The 12,741-nt window shown below is 45.0% G+C and overlaps 1 protein-coding gene across 1 annotated transcript in view; it reads right to left on the reverse strand.

The window, feature by feature from the left end:
• The window catches only part of APOB (apolipoprotein B), a 41,547-nt gene that overhangs the window by 11,365 nt on the left and 17,441 nt on the right, over positions 1 to 12,741 (reverse strand). Inside the window, exons 18-25 of the mRNA XM_070380190.1 lie at positions 12,228 to 12,439; positions 9,324 to 9,506; positions 8,073 to 8,194; positions 4,099 to 4,309; positions 3,377 to 3,552; positions 3,064 to 3,251; positions 2,230 to 2,375; positions 813 to 1,186 (exon numbers count right to left, since the gene is read on the reverse strand). Of these exons, the coding sequence (XP_070236291.1) occupies positions 813 to 1,186; positions 2,230 to 2,375; positions 3,064 to 3,251; positions 3,377 to 3,552; positions 4,099 to 4,309; positions 8,073 to 8,194; positions 9,324 to 9,506; positions 12,228 to 12,439 (1,612 nt within the window). The remainder of the gene's footprint in view (positions 1 to 812; positions 1,187 to 2,229; positions 2,376 to 3,063; positions 3,252 to 3,376; positions 3,553 to 4,098; positions 4,310 to 8,072; positions 8,195 to 9,323; positions 9,507 to 12,227; positions 12,440 to 12,741) is intronic.

A 12,741-nucleotide genomic window follows, 5' to 3' on the forward strand; every position in this document is an offset into this window, starting at 1 on the left:
TGGTGAAAGGCTTTCAGTAATAAAGTCCCATTGGTCTGGGTCAGTTGTGCCACAGTCTCCTCTATCTGTAGTGTGAGCATAAAATCTGACAGCAAAAGGCCTTCCTCCCAGAAGCCCTCCCTGACTACCACAGACCTTGCTGGGTTTCCCTTTCAAGTGCCTCCACTTTATACCTAGACTGTATCACAGCATCTTTTACATTGAAATCTAATTGCTAGTTTATCTGTTCATTTTCTCTCTTACTGCCTAGTAGGATACTTGATACATATGTGTTTAATAAATATTTCCAAAAGAAGAGAGGCAGGGAGGGAAAAAGGTAAGAAAGAAAAAGTATAGGGTTCCCTATTTGCAGGGCAGCAGTGGATACACAGACATAGAGATCAGACTTATGAACAAGGTGGTGGAGGGGGAGGAAGGAGAGGGTAGGATATATGGAGAGAGTAACATGGAAACATATACATTACCATATGTAAAACAGACAGCTAATGGGAATTTGCTGTATGACTCAGGGAACTCAAACTGGGGCTCTGTAACAACCTGGAGGGGAGGGGTGGGAAGGGAGGTGGGAGGGAGGTTCAAGAGGGAGGGGACATAGGCATACCTATGGCTAATTCATGTTGATGTTTGGCAGAAACCAACACAATATTGGAAAGTAATTATCCTTCAATTAAAAATAATAATAATAAAAAAAGAACAGGGTTCCAAGGAGCAAGAAAAATATCTGTAAGGAAGTTTTTCCCTTCCTAGAGGAGGTTCTCCCGCTGGGACATGCAGCGAAGCCATTCTGTGACCCTCCCGCGAGCATGGCTCACCTTGCACGTGGTAGGAGAGCAGGTTGACCACAGAATCTGCCTTCACGTGGTACTGAGCCTGAAGGCTCCAGTGGTCTGTGCTGGTGTTGCCCCCAGTATAGGAGGCAGACCAGTTGTACAAGTTGCTGTAGATACTTGTGGAGAGGTCTAGCACACCCAAGAGGGGCAGCCGCAGTGGATACAAGTTGGGGATGGTAAAAGTGGGGATTTGGAACTCTTGCGATGGCAGGTGGAATCCCAGAGGCTGGAAGTTGAGGGCTGGAGTCTGAATCGTCTTGAACATCTTTAGATCTTCGGAGGATTTGCCACCAAAAGGCAATGGGATCTCAATTTCCATACTGTTCTTGTTCAAGGTGTATTTGATCCGACCGTCACTGAAATAAAGAGCAAAGACAGTGCCCACAGTCAGACAGCAAGAACTTCACTGCCTCCTGACCTTCCAAACAATAGTGCAGGTGTCCCATTGTCAATCCAATACTGCACGTTGCTCATGCTCTTCCCAAGGCCTGGAGTCCCTGGTTTTAATCCCTACCTATCAAACTCTCAGATTCATTCAAATCCCTTCCAAGAGCTGCGTCCTTATGACTGCTATTGCTATTGCTAAGTCACTTGGGTCGTGTCCGAATCTGTGTGACCCCATAGACGGCAGCCCACCAGGCTTCCCCATCCCTGGGATTCTCCAGGCAAGAACACTGGAGTGGGTTGCCATTTCCTTCTCCAATGCATGAAAGTGAAAAGTGAAAGTGAAGTCGCTCAGTCATGTTCGACCCTCAGCGACCCATGGACTGCAGCCTTCCAGGCTCCTCCATCCATGGGATTTTCCAGGCAAGAGTACTGGAGTGGGGTGCCATTGCCTTCTCTGTCTAAGTCATAGTTGTGTGGGCTAGGTTGCTTCAGTCTTGTCTGACCCTTTGCGACCCTGTGGACTGCCAGGCTCCTCTGTCTATGGGATTTTCCAGGCAAGAACGCTGGAGTGGGTTGCATGCCCTCCTCCAGGGAATCGTCCCGACCCAGCGATAGAACTGGAGTCTCTTACAGCTCGTGCATTGGCAGGCAGGTTCTTTACCACTAGCACCACCTGGAAGCCCAAGTCATAGTTTTTCTTGTTCTTACAGTGACATAATCACTTACCTCCAAAAGCGTTTCATAACCGTGAAACATCTTAGGGACAGAGTACTAGGATCTCCTAATTACTTTCTTAGGATTCTTTTTGTTAACTGGGTTGGTGTTCACATTCTGACCTCATATTTACTAATGCAAAAATGCCATAGCATTTATGCTACAGTTACTAATGTCTTTAAATTGCTCACATCACTTCCATTAAAAATGTAAATTGAAAAAAAGCCTAGATCATGCTAAGTAAAATCTTCCATTTACGTCTCATAGTTCAAGAAATTTTTCTGGTTCATTTTTTCACCTTTTCAAGAAGAGGTTGTCTGGGATGTGGAAGTTTGGCAATTCCATTTTCTGGAGGCACAACTCTTGCAGGCCACTGAGTTGGTCTTGTATATTCTGGGTGTAAGGAAGACTCCTCGATGTCTCCTGGAGCCAGGTGCTTGCTGCCTACAAAATAACAGGAGTTTTAAAAGGAGTGGGCATGGACAGGCATCACACACAATTCACATTAGGTGATAATCCAAATTTGACAGCTCTATCATTAAGCAGGATGATATACTCAAAGTTAAAATATAAATCATAAAAATTATTTAATTTTGGTTGGCAGTAATTCATCTCTTTCTGTATTTTATAAAAGGAATGCATAGCATAGTCAACCCTCTAGCCAGTGTCCTGTAGTTCCCTGTGATGTCTTAGGCACAGGTAACTCTTCTGCTTAGTATTCATTTGGTATTTCAAACATACAGCCTTGTGTAAATGGGTAACTAGGCACATGTTAAGGGCTTCCCTGGTGGTTCAGTGGTAAAGAACCTGCCTGCCAATGCAGGAGAAGCAAGTTCAATCCCTGGGTAAGGAAGATGCCCTGGAGTTGGCAACCCACTCCAGTATTCTTTCCTGGGAAATCCCATGGACAGAAGAGCCTGGTGGGCTATAGTACATGGGGTTGCAAAACAGCTGGACAAGACTTAACACCTAAACAACAACCGTGTACACGTCAATGCTTTTTTTTCTCCCCAGGAATTCCCTGGGGGTGGGAAGCATACCTTCTCCATCTTTGGATATTCTCTTTCACCTAATATAGGGTTGACTATGTAATTATCACTGTGTATTTATTGACTGGCTGACATGTACTCACAGCAACTAATTTGGAACCCATGTGCCGAAAAGTCAGGTCTGTCTGAGGAACTCTGCGATCCAGGAGAATATTGGCATACGTATGCAAGCTTTTAGGAAAAGCAGAGAGATCCACAGGGAAATTGGAAGTTGCTTTTTTAGTATCCACATTGGTGCCTGTGTTCCATTCAAATTCAATCTTATCTCCATCTGAAAACACACATGGGAAATAGCTGTCAGGAGCACCAGGTCAGTCCCGACCTATGGCCATCAGCACTGCCCTCAAGTACACGGAGCTCTTCTTGGGTGTGCTCACGTAGGAGGGACATACACACCATAACGCCATGCCACCTTCTTGGATATTGTTGAGCCGTAAGCTGTGGCAGAGGAGTCCATCTGAAGGAGCAGTTTTGAGGGAGACCAGAGGCTGAGAATCTCACTTCTGGCTTCTGCTTGCAAACGGGGTATGGAAATCACACCTTTGATTTTGCCTTCTTCCTTCCTGTCATAGCTATTGAAAAAGAAAAGGTCAACATCAATGATTCTATTCATTCCAAGGAGATACGCAGGATGAAACACGAGTTCTATTTGTGGTGATACACGAATGGCTCAAAGAAGTGACCAGAGATTAAACTCCTCAACTTCTAAAGCTAACTCGGCACAAATTCAGGACTTTCCAGGGAGGTAGGGGAGAGGTTTTCAAAAACTGAATCCTGCTCTACCCTTTACTGTCTCTGCTGTCTTGGCCAAATTATTTAACCCCTCTGAACTGCCATTCCCTCATCTATAAAACAGAGAAACTCATACCTACCTTGCAGTTTATCACGTGAGATAATTAAAGTACCCAGCACAGTGCCTCATGAATAGTAATACCAATGAATGGCAGGCAGGTCCAACCAGACATGAGCGGACAGTCAGAATGATGAGGGTTCTATCTGTCCCTTGCACTGTGGACTGTGGGTACCCCTGGCCTGGTCAGCTTTAAAGCTGAAAAGGAAGAAAGGGCAGAGCCAGGAAGGTCCACAGCTCTGTCCAGACCCCCTAGAGAGTTCCTTACCTTATGTGGCCAGTGAGGGTGACCTCAGTGATTTTCTTGTTCTGAAAGTCCAGGGTGAGCTTGTAAGACTTCTTTTCCTTAGAATGTTCATAATTAACTTTGAGGACTGTCCCAAGGTCAATGTCAAAATCTGGAATGTGGAGTTCACTGGACAAGGTCTTACTCTGCCGGTTGTATCTAAACAGCAGAGTAGCCTCGGTCTGCTTCACACCTGGGAGAGTGTACAAGTCAAGATGCGTATTCATCAGCTCCGTATAGGAAGAAAAGAGAACAAGGCAGAGAAACTTCCAGAACTTAAAGCACTCAACTGAGGACACAGTTCAAGGATGTTACTTTAAATTTTTAAGTCTAGGGTACCTGGACATGTGTTCAGTTTGTAAATATTTACTGATTACTTATCATGGGCGAGACACTGCTCTTGGCACTGGGATTCCCAGTCCTCATGGAGCTGACATTCCAGTGGGACATGTACAGACAATAAGCAAGTACATTGTGTCCGGTGGTCATAAATGTTAAGATGAAAAGTAAAACTGGATAAGATGATAAAGGACAGACAAGCATAGAAGACGTGCTGTTTCATGCGTGGTGGCCAGAGAAGCTCTGATAAGAGGATATGTGGGCAGAGGCTTGAAGGAAGAGAGAGGGTGAGGGACTTCCCTGGTGGTCCATTGGCTAAGATTCCAAGCTCCCAGTGTAGGGGACCCAGGTTGCATCCCTGCTCAGGGAACTAGACCACACATGCCACAACTTAGAGTTCGCATGCGGCCACTAAAGATCTTGCATGCCGCAGCTAAAGACCTGGCACAGCCAAACGAATAAATGAAAGTGAGAAAGATGCTGAGCCAGGCTGTATCCTATGGGGAGAGTAGTCCAGGCAGAGGAAATCAGAAGTGCAAAGGGCCTGACATGAGGAACGCTTAGCATGTTCAGGGATCAGTAAAGGCTTGGCTCTGTCAGGCACACATCTCCGTGTGAGCATCTGCCAATGACATCCTTCCTGGTGCCCTGCCTTCCTCTCTCCCAGCTCCTCCCTTCTTTGTCACAAGATTCCCAGGTTTCCTTCAGTTCACAGGTTTACCCATTTTACATCTCTTGTAAAATTGTTAAATGACATTTTTTTTTCATACATATCCCCTGTGAGCACCCCCTTTCCTGAGGGTTTTATTTTCCTTTTGTTTTTAATCTTGTGACTTACTGTTCCTGCATAAATAATCATCCACAGTGAATATCTCAGCTTCTCCTAAAACCTAAAACCTGCTTCTCCACTGGCCTTTTCCATCTCAGGACATGGCAACCCTGATCTTCATCTGCTCAGGCCAAAATTTTGAGTTGTCCTGAGAGCCTTTTTTCTCTTACACTGAATATCCACTGTATCAGGCAAATTCTGTCTGGCTAACTCTCAAAATATGGCCAGAATCCAACCACATTTGCCACCACCAATCCAATCCAATGCACCACCATCTCTGGCCTGGATTATTGTGACAGGGTGCACCCTAGTTTCTCTGCCCTTGTCCTTCTAAAGTCTTTGCTCAGCATAAACACAAATCAAATAGTTTCTTCTTCAAAACTAAACAAATAGGACATCACCAAACTTAGAGGCACAGCAAAGGAAATCATAAACAAAATGGAAAGAAGACCTACCGACTAGGAGAAAATATTTGCAAACCACAAGAGCTTAATTTCCAAAATATACAAACAGCTTATACAGCTCAACATCAAAAAGCAAACAACCCAATCAAAAAATGGGTTCTCTAAAGAAGAGATAGAGATGGCCAAGAGGCATTTGCGAAGATGCTCAGCATCACTAATTATTCAGTTCAGTTCAGTTCAGTTGCTCAGTTGTGTCCGACTCTTTGCGACACCATGAATTGCAGCACGCCAAGCCTCCCTGTCCATCACCAACTCCCGGAGTTCACTCAGACTCACGTCCATCGAGTCAGTGATGCCATCCAGCCATCTCATCCTCTGTTGTCCCCTTCTCCTCCTGCCCCCAATCCCTCCCAGCATCAGAGTCTTTTCCAATGAGTCAGCTCTTCGCATGAGGTAGCCAAAGTATTGGAGTTTCAGCTTTAGCATCAGTCCTTCCAATGAACACCCAGGACTGATCTGCTTTAGAATGGACTTATTGGATCTCCTTGCAGTCCAAGGGACTCTCAAGAGTCTTCTCCAACACCACAGTTAAAAATCATCAATTCTTCTGTGCTCAGCTTTCTTCACAGTCCAACTCTCACATCCATACAAGCCCACTGGAAAAACCATAGCCTTGACTAGACAGACCTTTGTTGGCAAAGTAATGTCTCTGCTTTTTAATATCACTAATTATTAGAGAAACACAAATCAAAACTACAGTGAGGTATCACCTCACACTGGTCAGAATGGTCATTATCAAGAAGTCTAAAAATAATAAATGCTGGATAGGATATGGAGAAAACAGAACCCTTCTACTGTGTAGATGGGGCTATAAATTGGTGCAGCCACTATGGAGAACAGTATGGAGGTTCCCTAAAAAACTAAAAACTATAAACATATGATGTAGCAATCCCACTCCTGGGCATATACCCAAATTAGACAAAAAAACCTAATTTGAAAAGACAGATGAACCCCAATGTTCACAGCAGCACTATTTACAATAGTGAAGACATGAAAGAAACCTAAATGTCCACCAACAGATGAATGGATAAAGAAGATCTGGTATACACATACAATGGAATACTGCTGCTAAGTTGCTTCAGTCGTGTCTGACTCTGTGCGACCCCATAGATGGCAGCCCACCAGGCTCCCCCATCCCTGGGATTCTCCAGGCAAGAACACTGGAGTGGGTTGCCATTTCCTTCTCCAATGCATGAAAGTGAAAAGTGAAAGCGAAGTTGCTTAGTCATGTCCGACTCTTGGTGACCTCATGGACTGCAGCCCACCAGGCTCCTCCGTCCATGGGATTTTCCAGGCAAGAGTACTGGGGCGCCATTGCCTTCTCTGACTATGGAATACTACCCAGTCATAAAAAAGAATAAAACATTGCTATATGCAGAAACATGGATGGACCTAGGGATTATTGTTCTAACTGAAATAAGTCAAACAAAGCAAAACAAATATCATATGATATCACTAACATGTGGGATCTAAAAAAAATGATATAAATGAATTTACTGATAAAACAGACTCACAGAAAACAAACTTATGGCTACCAAAGGGCAAAGGGGGTGGATGGGTAAATTAAGACTTTGAGATTAACAGATACACACTATTATATGTAAAAGAGATTAAAAAAGGACCTACTGTATACTGTGTACAGGGAACTATAGTCAATATCTTATAATAACCTATAATGGAAAAGAATCTGAAAAAGTATACATATATATATATATATATAAACCAAATCACTTTGCTATATACCTGAAAGTAACACATTTTAAATCAAGTATACTTCAATTTTAAAATAGTAGCTTACTTCACTCATTGTAAAAACTAACATCCTTACACAGCCTACATGACCATCCTTCGCCCTGCCCCTATTTCTGACTTCATCTTCTACAGTTTTCCTCCCTGATCTCTGCTTCAACCATACCGACTTCCTTCCTTTTCCTCAAACAGAGGCCATGCACTTGCCCCAGGACCCTTGCACCAGCTGGCCCCTCAGTCTGTAACACTCTTTACATGTGCATTATCCCCTGACCTCTTTCAGGCCTCTTGTTTATGCTCCCTTTACCAGTGAGAGCTTCCCTTTTCAATCCAAATGGCACCGGCTTCCCCCATCCTTTGTCCTGGCTTCCACTCCTGACATCCCCTAGGCCCCTCTGTGCTCTATTCTCCCCAGCACTAATCTGACTTTCTGAATATTTACAATGGCACCTCACTCCAGTATTCTTGCCTGGAAAATCCCATTGTTAAATACATTAAATGAAATTCATTCTCCTTGTGAGTCCTGGACTTGAGACTGAGGGCGGAGATGGAGGGACCCTTTTCTGGATACTTGCCTTCAGTCTGAGTTACAAGCTTCAGCATGTCCACCAAGGCTTCACCATCTCTCCGGAGTTCATAGAATGCCTTGGCAGAATACTGTTCCACTTCTCCTGTGGGTTTCAATTCCAGTTCAAATCTAAAGATGTTACAATGCATGCGATGCATAATGTTAGAGCCTTCGTGATGATAATAATGTCGCCAAAACAACTCGGCCTCAACTGCAACAAAAATCTGGTCCTTATTTAACCCTGTCACTTGTCCTTAACTAATGATGATCTTTAAGGTCCCTTCATTTCCTCCAAAAGCCCAAGGCAAGGGCAAATCCCAGGATGCTTGGGGTTTTTGGACCAGCAGGGGTTGGCTGGTTAAGTCAGCGAAGCTGAGAATAAGGAGTGGGAAGTGAAGTGAAAGTTGCTCCGTTGTGTCCGATGCTGAGACTCCATGGACTATAAGATCCATGGAATTCTCCAGGCCAGAATGCTGGAGTGGGTAGCCTTTGCCTTCTCCAGGGGATCTTCCCAACCCAGGGATTGAAACCAGGTGTCCCGCATTGCGGGTGGATTCTTTACCAGCTGAGCCACAAGGGAAGCCATGGGGTGGGAGTGGCTTCAAGAAAGACCTTGCCCATGTGTCTGGAGGTAACAGAAACATGGATACTGAACTGGGAGCAAATCAGCATATGTCTATGATCTCCTCTAATGCATGAGGGAGAAAAAGGGGGCGCCAAGTGGCAGTGGGTAGTTTCCTTGAGGGAGTTTGATAAAATTTCCTCTGTTTATTTTTGGAGCTAAGACCTCCCTAGGGGTTATGACACCTCACCTTCCAATACTGCCCTCTCCTCCCCACCTATGGGGATGCCAAAACCTAGCCACACAGGTTAGGTAGGTAACCTTCTGGTGTATAGGGCAGAGGACCACAGTTCTAAATAACCAAGGCACAGAACAAGTTCCTGAGGCTGGTGACATGGCAACACAACACACAGTGTTCTTCCTTGGCTCTGCTTGCATGTGAATGCTCAGTCACGTCCAACTCTGTGTTGCCCGTCAGGCTCCTTGGTCCATGGGATTTCCCACAGGAATACTGGAGTGGGTTGTCATTTTCTTCTCCAACGGATCTTCCCCACCCAGGGATGGAACCCATGCCTGTTGTGTCTCCCGCACTGGCAGGCAGATTCTTTATCACTAGCACCACATGGGAAGCCCTGCTAGGTGGTCATAATCTAGGAGGTGAGCGGATGCTGGGCAGAGACACTGAGCATTTCTGACCTGGTGTCCCCAGTCAGCGGGTAGTAGGAGGAAGAGTCTGTGGAGCTGGCATTGGAGTATGCACCCGTGATGCAATAGTTCAGGCCAATGAAGAAAGGCTTGCAAGTTGACCAGGACTGCCTGTTCTCAATGAGAGGTGGGATCACTTCCGTTTTGGTGGTAGAGACCAAATGCAATGTGTTACTAGTGAAAGAAGGAAAAAAAAAAACCTAGTTATTTTCAAGTCATTGAAATGAACATTACTGATTCTCCCAATGTAAATGCCCCCTTACCCTGGCCCCTATCTTCCCTCTGTTCATATCCACCTCAAATTCTTTGATTTATTCAGAAACACAGAACTGTAAGAAGAACATCAATAAGGCGAACAACCCTGTGACTCTTATCATTTCCCAAAACAATTTGCACTAAGACATTGCACTAAGTTGGTCACATTTCCTATCTGTAGTTTCCATGACAGTAGGAATTAAGAGTCTCCCTTTACAGATGAAAGAGACTCAGAGAGGTCAGTAACGGACACTGGGACCCGACTTCATGGCTGCCCCTTCCTTCCTAAAGTGCAGATAAAAGGTGTCCAACTTGTTTTTCACCTGAAATCCCTCTCCACTAGCTTTTATCCACCAGCACTAAACATACTCAAGTCTCTTTTCCCACTGTGTACACACACTCCACACCCCTTTCCTGCCCTTCTAGCCCCCTCTTGTCTCCCTCACAATCAAGAAATCTGTCTGCCTCTGTAGCCACCACTTTCATTCAACACCCTTCTCCTGAACAGGGGTCTGACGGCCACCCTCCTGGTGCTTCTGAACTGCCTTCATCAGCATCTCCAGTCACCTCCAATGGACATTTTTTGGCTTTGTCTTCTTTGATCTCTTGGAAGCATTCAGTAGAGTTGCTCACTAATGGCCAGATTAAGACTTTAGAGTCTGAACTAGATCTGAAAATGTCTGGTATCCTCCTCCCCAGTATGCTCTTAAAAAATTAGTAAGTGCAAGAATATTTCACAATGTCCTGGTTCCACCTAAGGATGGTCTCTTTGATATATCATGTTCTTTTCTCAGGGCTGTTTTCTCATTTTAGGAGTGTGCTGAGACCAACCTTTGCTGGTGGGTTGGAACTCTAAGTACCAGTGATGCCCTGTCCGTGGGGTGATCCACCCTTGTGGCTGCTCCCGGGCTTCTGTGACCGTTTATGGCTTCGGTCACCACTTATCACTCTTTGCTGTGTATGCCTCTTCCTTTTACATGTGTATATTCTATCTGTTCTTGTCCTAGTCCCTCATGCCTTACTCTACATGAATCACTGTTTGATTTCAACAACCTCTATGTGCCAGTGATACCCAGATATGTATTTATAGTTCAGACATTTGCACTGAGCTCAGACCTATGGATCCGACGACAGCTGGGTATTCTCAGTCTCCCACGACTTCCAAGCCAGTGTGTTGAAAATGGCATTTGTCCTTATCCCCCTCACCAACTGCTTTGCTTCTTTAGTCTCTATTTCAATGACGAGCACCCCTGACTCCTCCTGACTCCTTCTTTTTCCTCACCCCGCCCCGTCCACTCCACTCCCTGCATCCAGTCGATCACCAAGTTTCCACCTCCTAAGGATTTCTGGGGTCAGTTCATTGCTCTGTCTGCCTGCCCTCATCAGGTGTGGCACTACCATCTCCCCCAGCATGGGGTTGTAACCAGGCTCCTGACTCATCTTTCTGCTCTGGCCACGCCTCCTCTCGACCCATCTCCTACTCCAGAGTCAGAGTTTTCTAAAACACCAACCTTACCTCATTTACACGCCCACTTTCAACCCTTTTGCCTTCAGAAGAGCCCACACTCCTGAAGATGGCTCACAAGGCTGACCCCTGCCAGCCTCTCACATCCTCTTTCATTGTATTTCCCATGCACTTGACCACATGGAACTTTTCTTGCAGTTCCTGGAACCACATTTTTCCTTCAGTTTCCTTCAGGTCACTGCAGGTGCTTTTCTCTTTGCCTGGGAGCATTCATTCTTTTCTCTTTTGTCTGGGTAACTCCCACACGGCTTCCAGGGATCAGCTGAAGTGTGGCTTTCTCCAGAATGCTTTCCCTAACTGCCACAGGCTCCACAATACACAACGTCATGGTCCTCTCCTGCTTCCTCGAACTCAGCCTTCACTTGACAGTCACCGCTTATCTCACTATATTTGAACTGATAAATTAATGTGTCCTTATATAACAGTTTTATTGTGGAGGCAGAAAGAGAATGAGAGTAAAATGGTCTCCATTTGTCTTATATTTGATAACACTCTTGCAAAGCATTCAGGGGGTTAGAGTTCAGTGAACATAATAATTATTAATTAAAAAGTGTCCAAAATATGGAAACACTGAGGTAAATCCATGTTTGAGGATTATATTTACCATGGAGCTCTCAATAGGAGGTCGCCTCCCACAGTCAGTAGATTAGGACTTTCATGCTTTATCTACTGAACTTGCCATTGTAGATTGGTATGTCCTTTGGTATTTTCCTTGGGAAAAATGTTCATTTCCCAAGGATGTTTTCTCTATAGCTAGTGTTTGTTTGTTTTTTTCCATTCTCAAAAAAAAATCACACAAGAAAATACAATCTAATAGCAACAAATTAATCAGTAGGTCTTAAGTCTCAGCTTAGTGGAATATGAAAAGTTTAGGAAACTTTAATTACGCAGTGAGTCTAGGACAGGTAATCCAGTACCTTCTCTGAGGAAACTGTAGTGAGTCTAGGCAGGTTAAAAGCAGGTAATCCAGTACCTTGTCTCACCCCATTCCCCCCGCCTCCCATCAAGATCCACTGGGGCCTGAATTTTCTCAATCAACTGTGTAGCTTGGCCAAACCCTGCAGTCATAATTTCTTCTACCAAGCTGGCTGGTCAGATCGAAGTGAAAGAATTACCTGCCACTGAACAGCCTGACTGGCCTCTTGGGAGAAGGAATGATGAACTTCAGCTGCCCGGCTTTTAGGACTACTCGTGCCTCCAGGCCTGTTTCATGGAAGAAGTTGGTGTTCATCTGCACCCCGCTCCTGGCAAAGTCTGGGATGACGATGCCCATGTTTGTCACAAACTCCACAGACACAGACGGCTTTGTCACCAGTTCTGCCTGCATCTGTAAGTCAGACAATGACCTAATCAGCTTGGTTCAATAACCTCAGTCCCCTGCAGTCAGATCACCACTCCCCCCACAGCTTCCCACTTCTGGGAAGAGTCTCTGGATGGCTCACACCAGAGGAAGCATTACTGAGATGTGTTTGTGGGAGGAAAAGCCATGTTCTCAGTCCTTCAGGGCCAGACTGATACCCAGGACCAGGAAGTACCCACGTTAACTTTAAGTATAACAGGATACAAAGATGACCGAAACACTTAGTTCTCATGTTATAGCCATGCCTGAGCGGAAGTTGCTAGGTGCAA

This window comes from Bos mutus, chromosome 11 (assembly GCF_027580195.1).
Source record: "Bos mutus isolate GX-2022 chromosome 11, NWIPB_WYAK_1.1, whole genome shotgun sequence".
NCBI lineage: Eukaryota > Metazoa > Chordata > Mammalia > Artiodactyla > Bovidae > Bos > Bos mutus.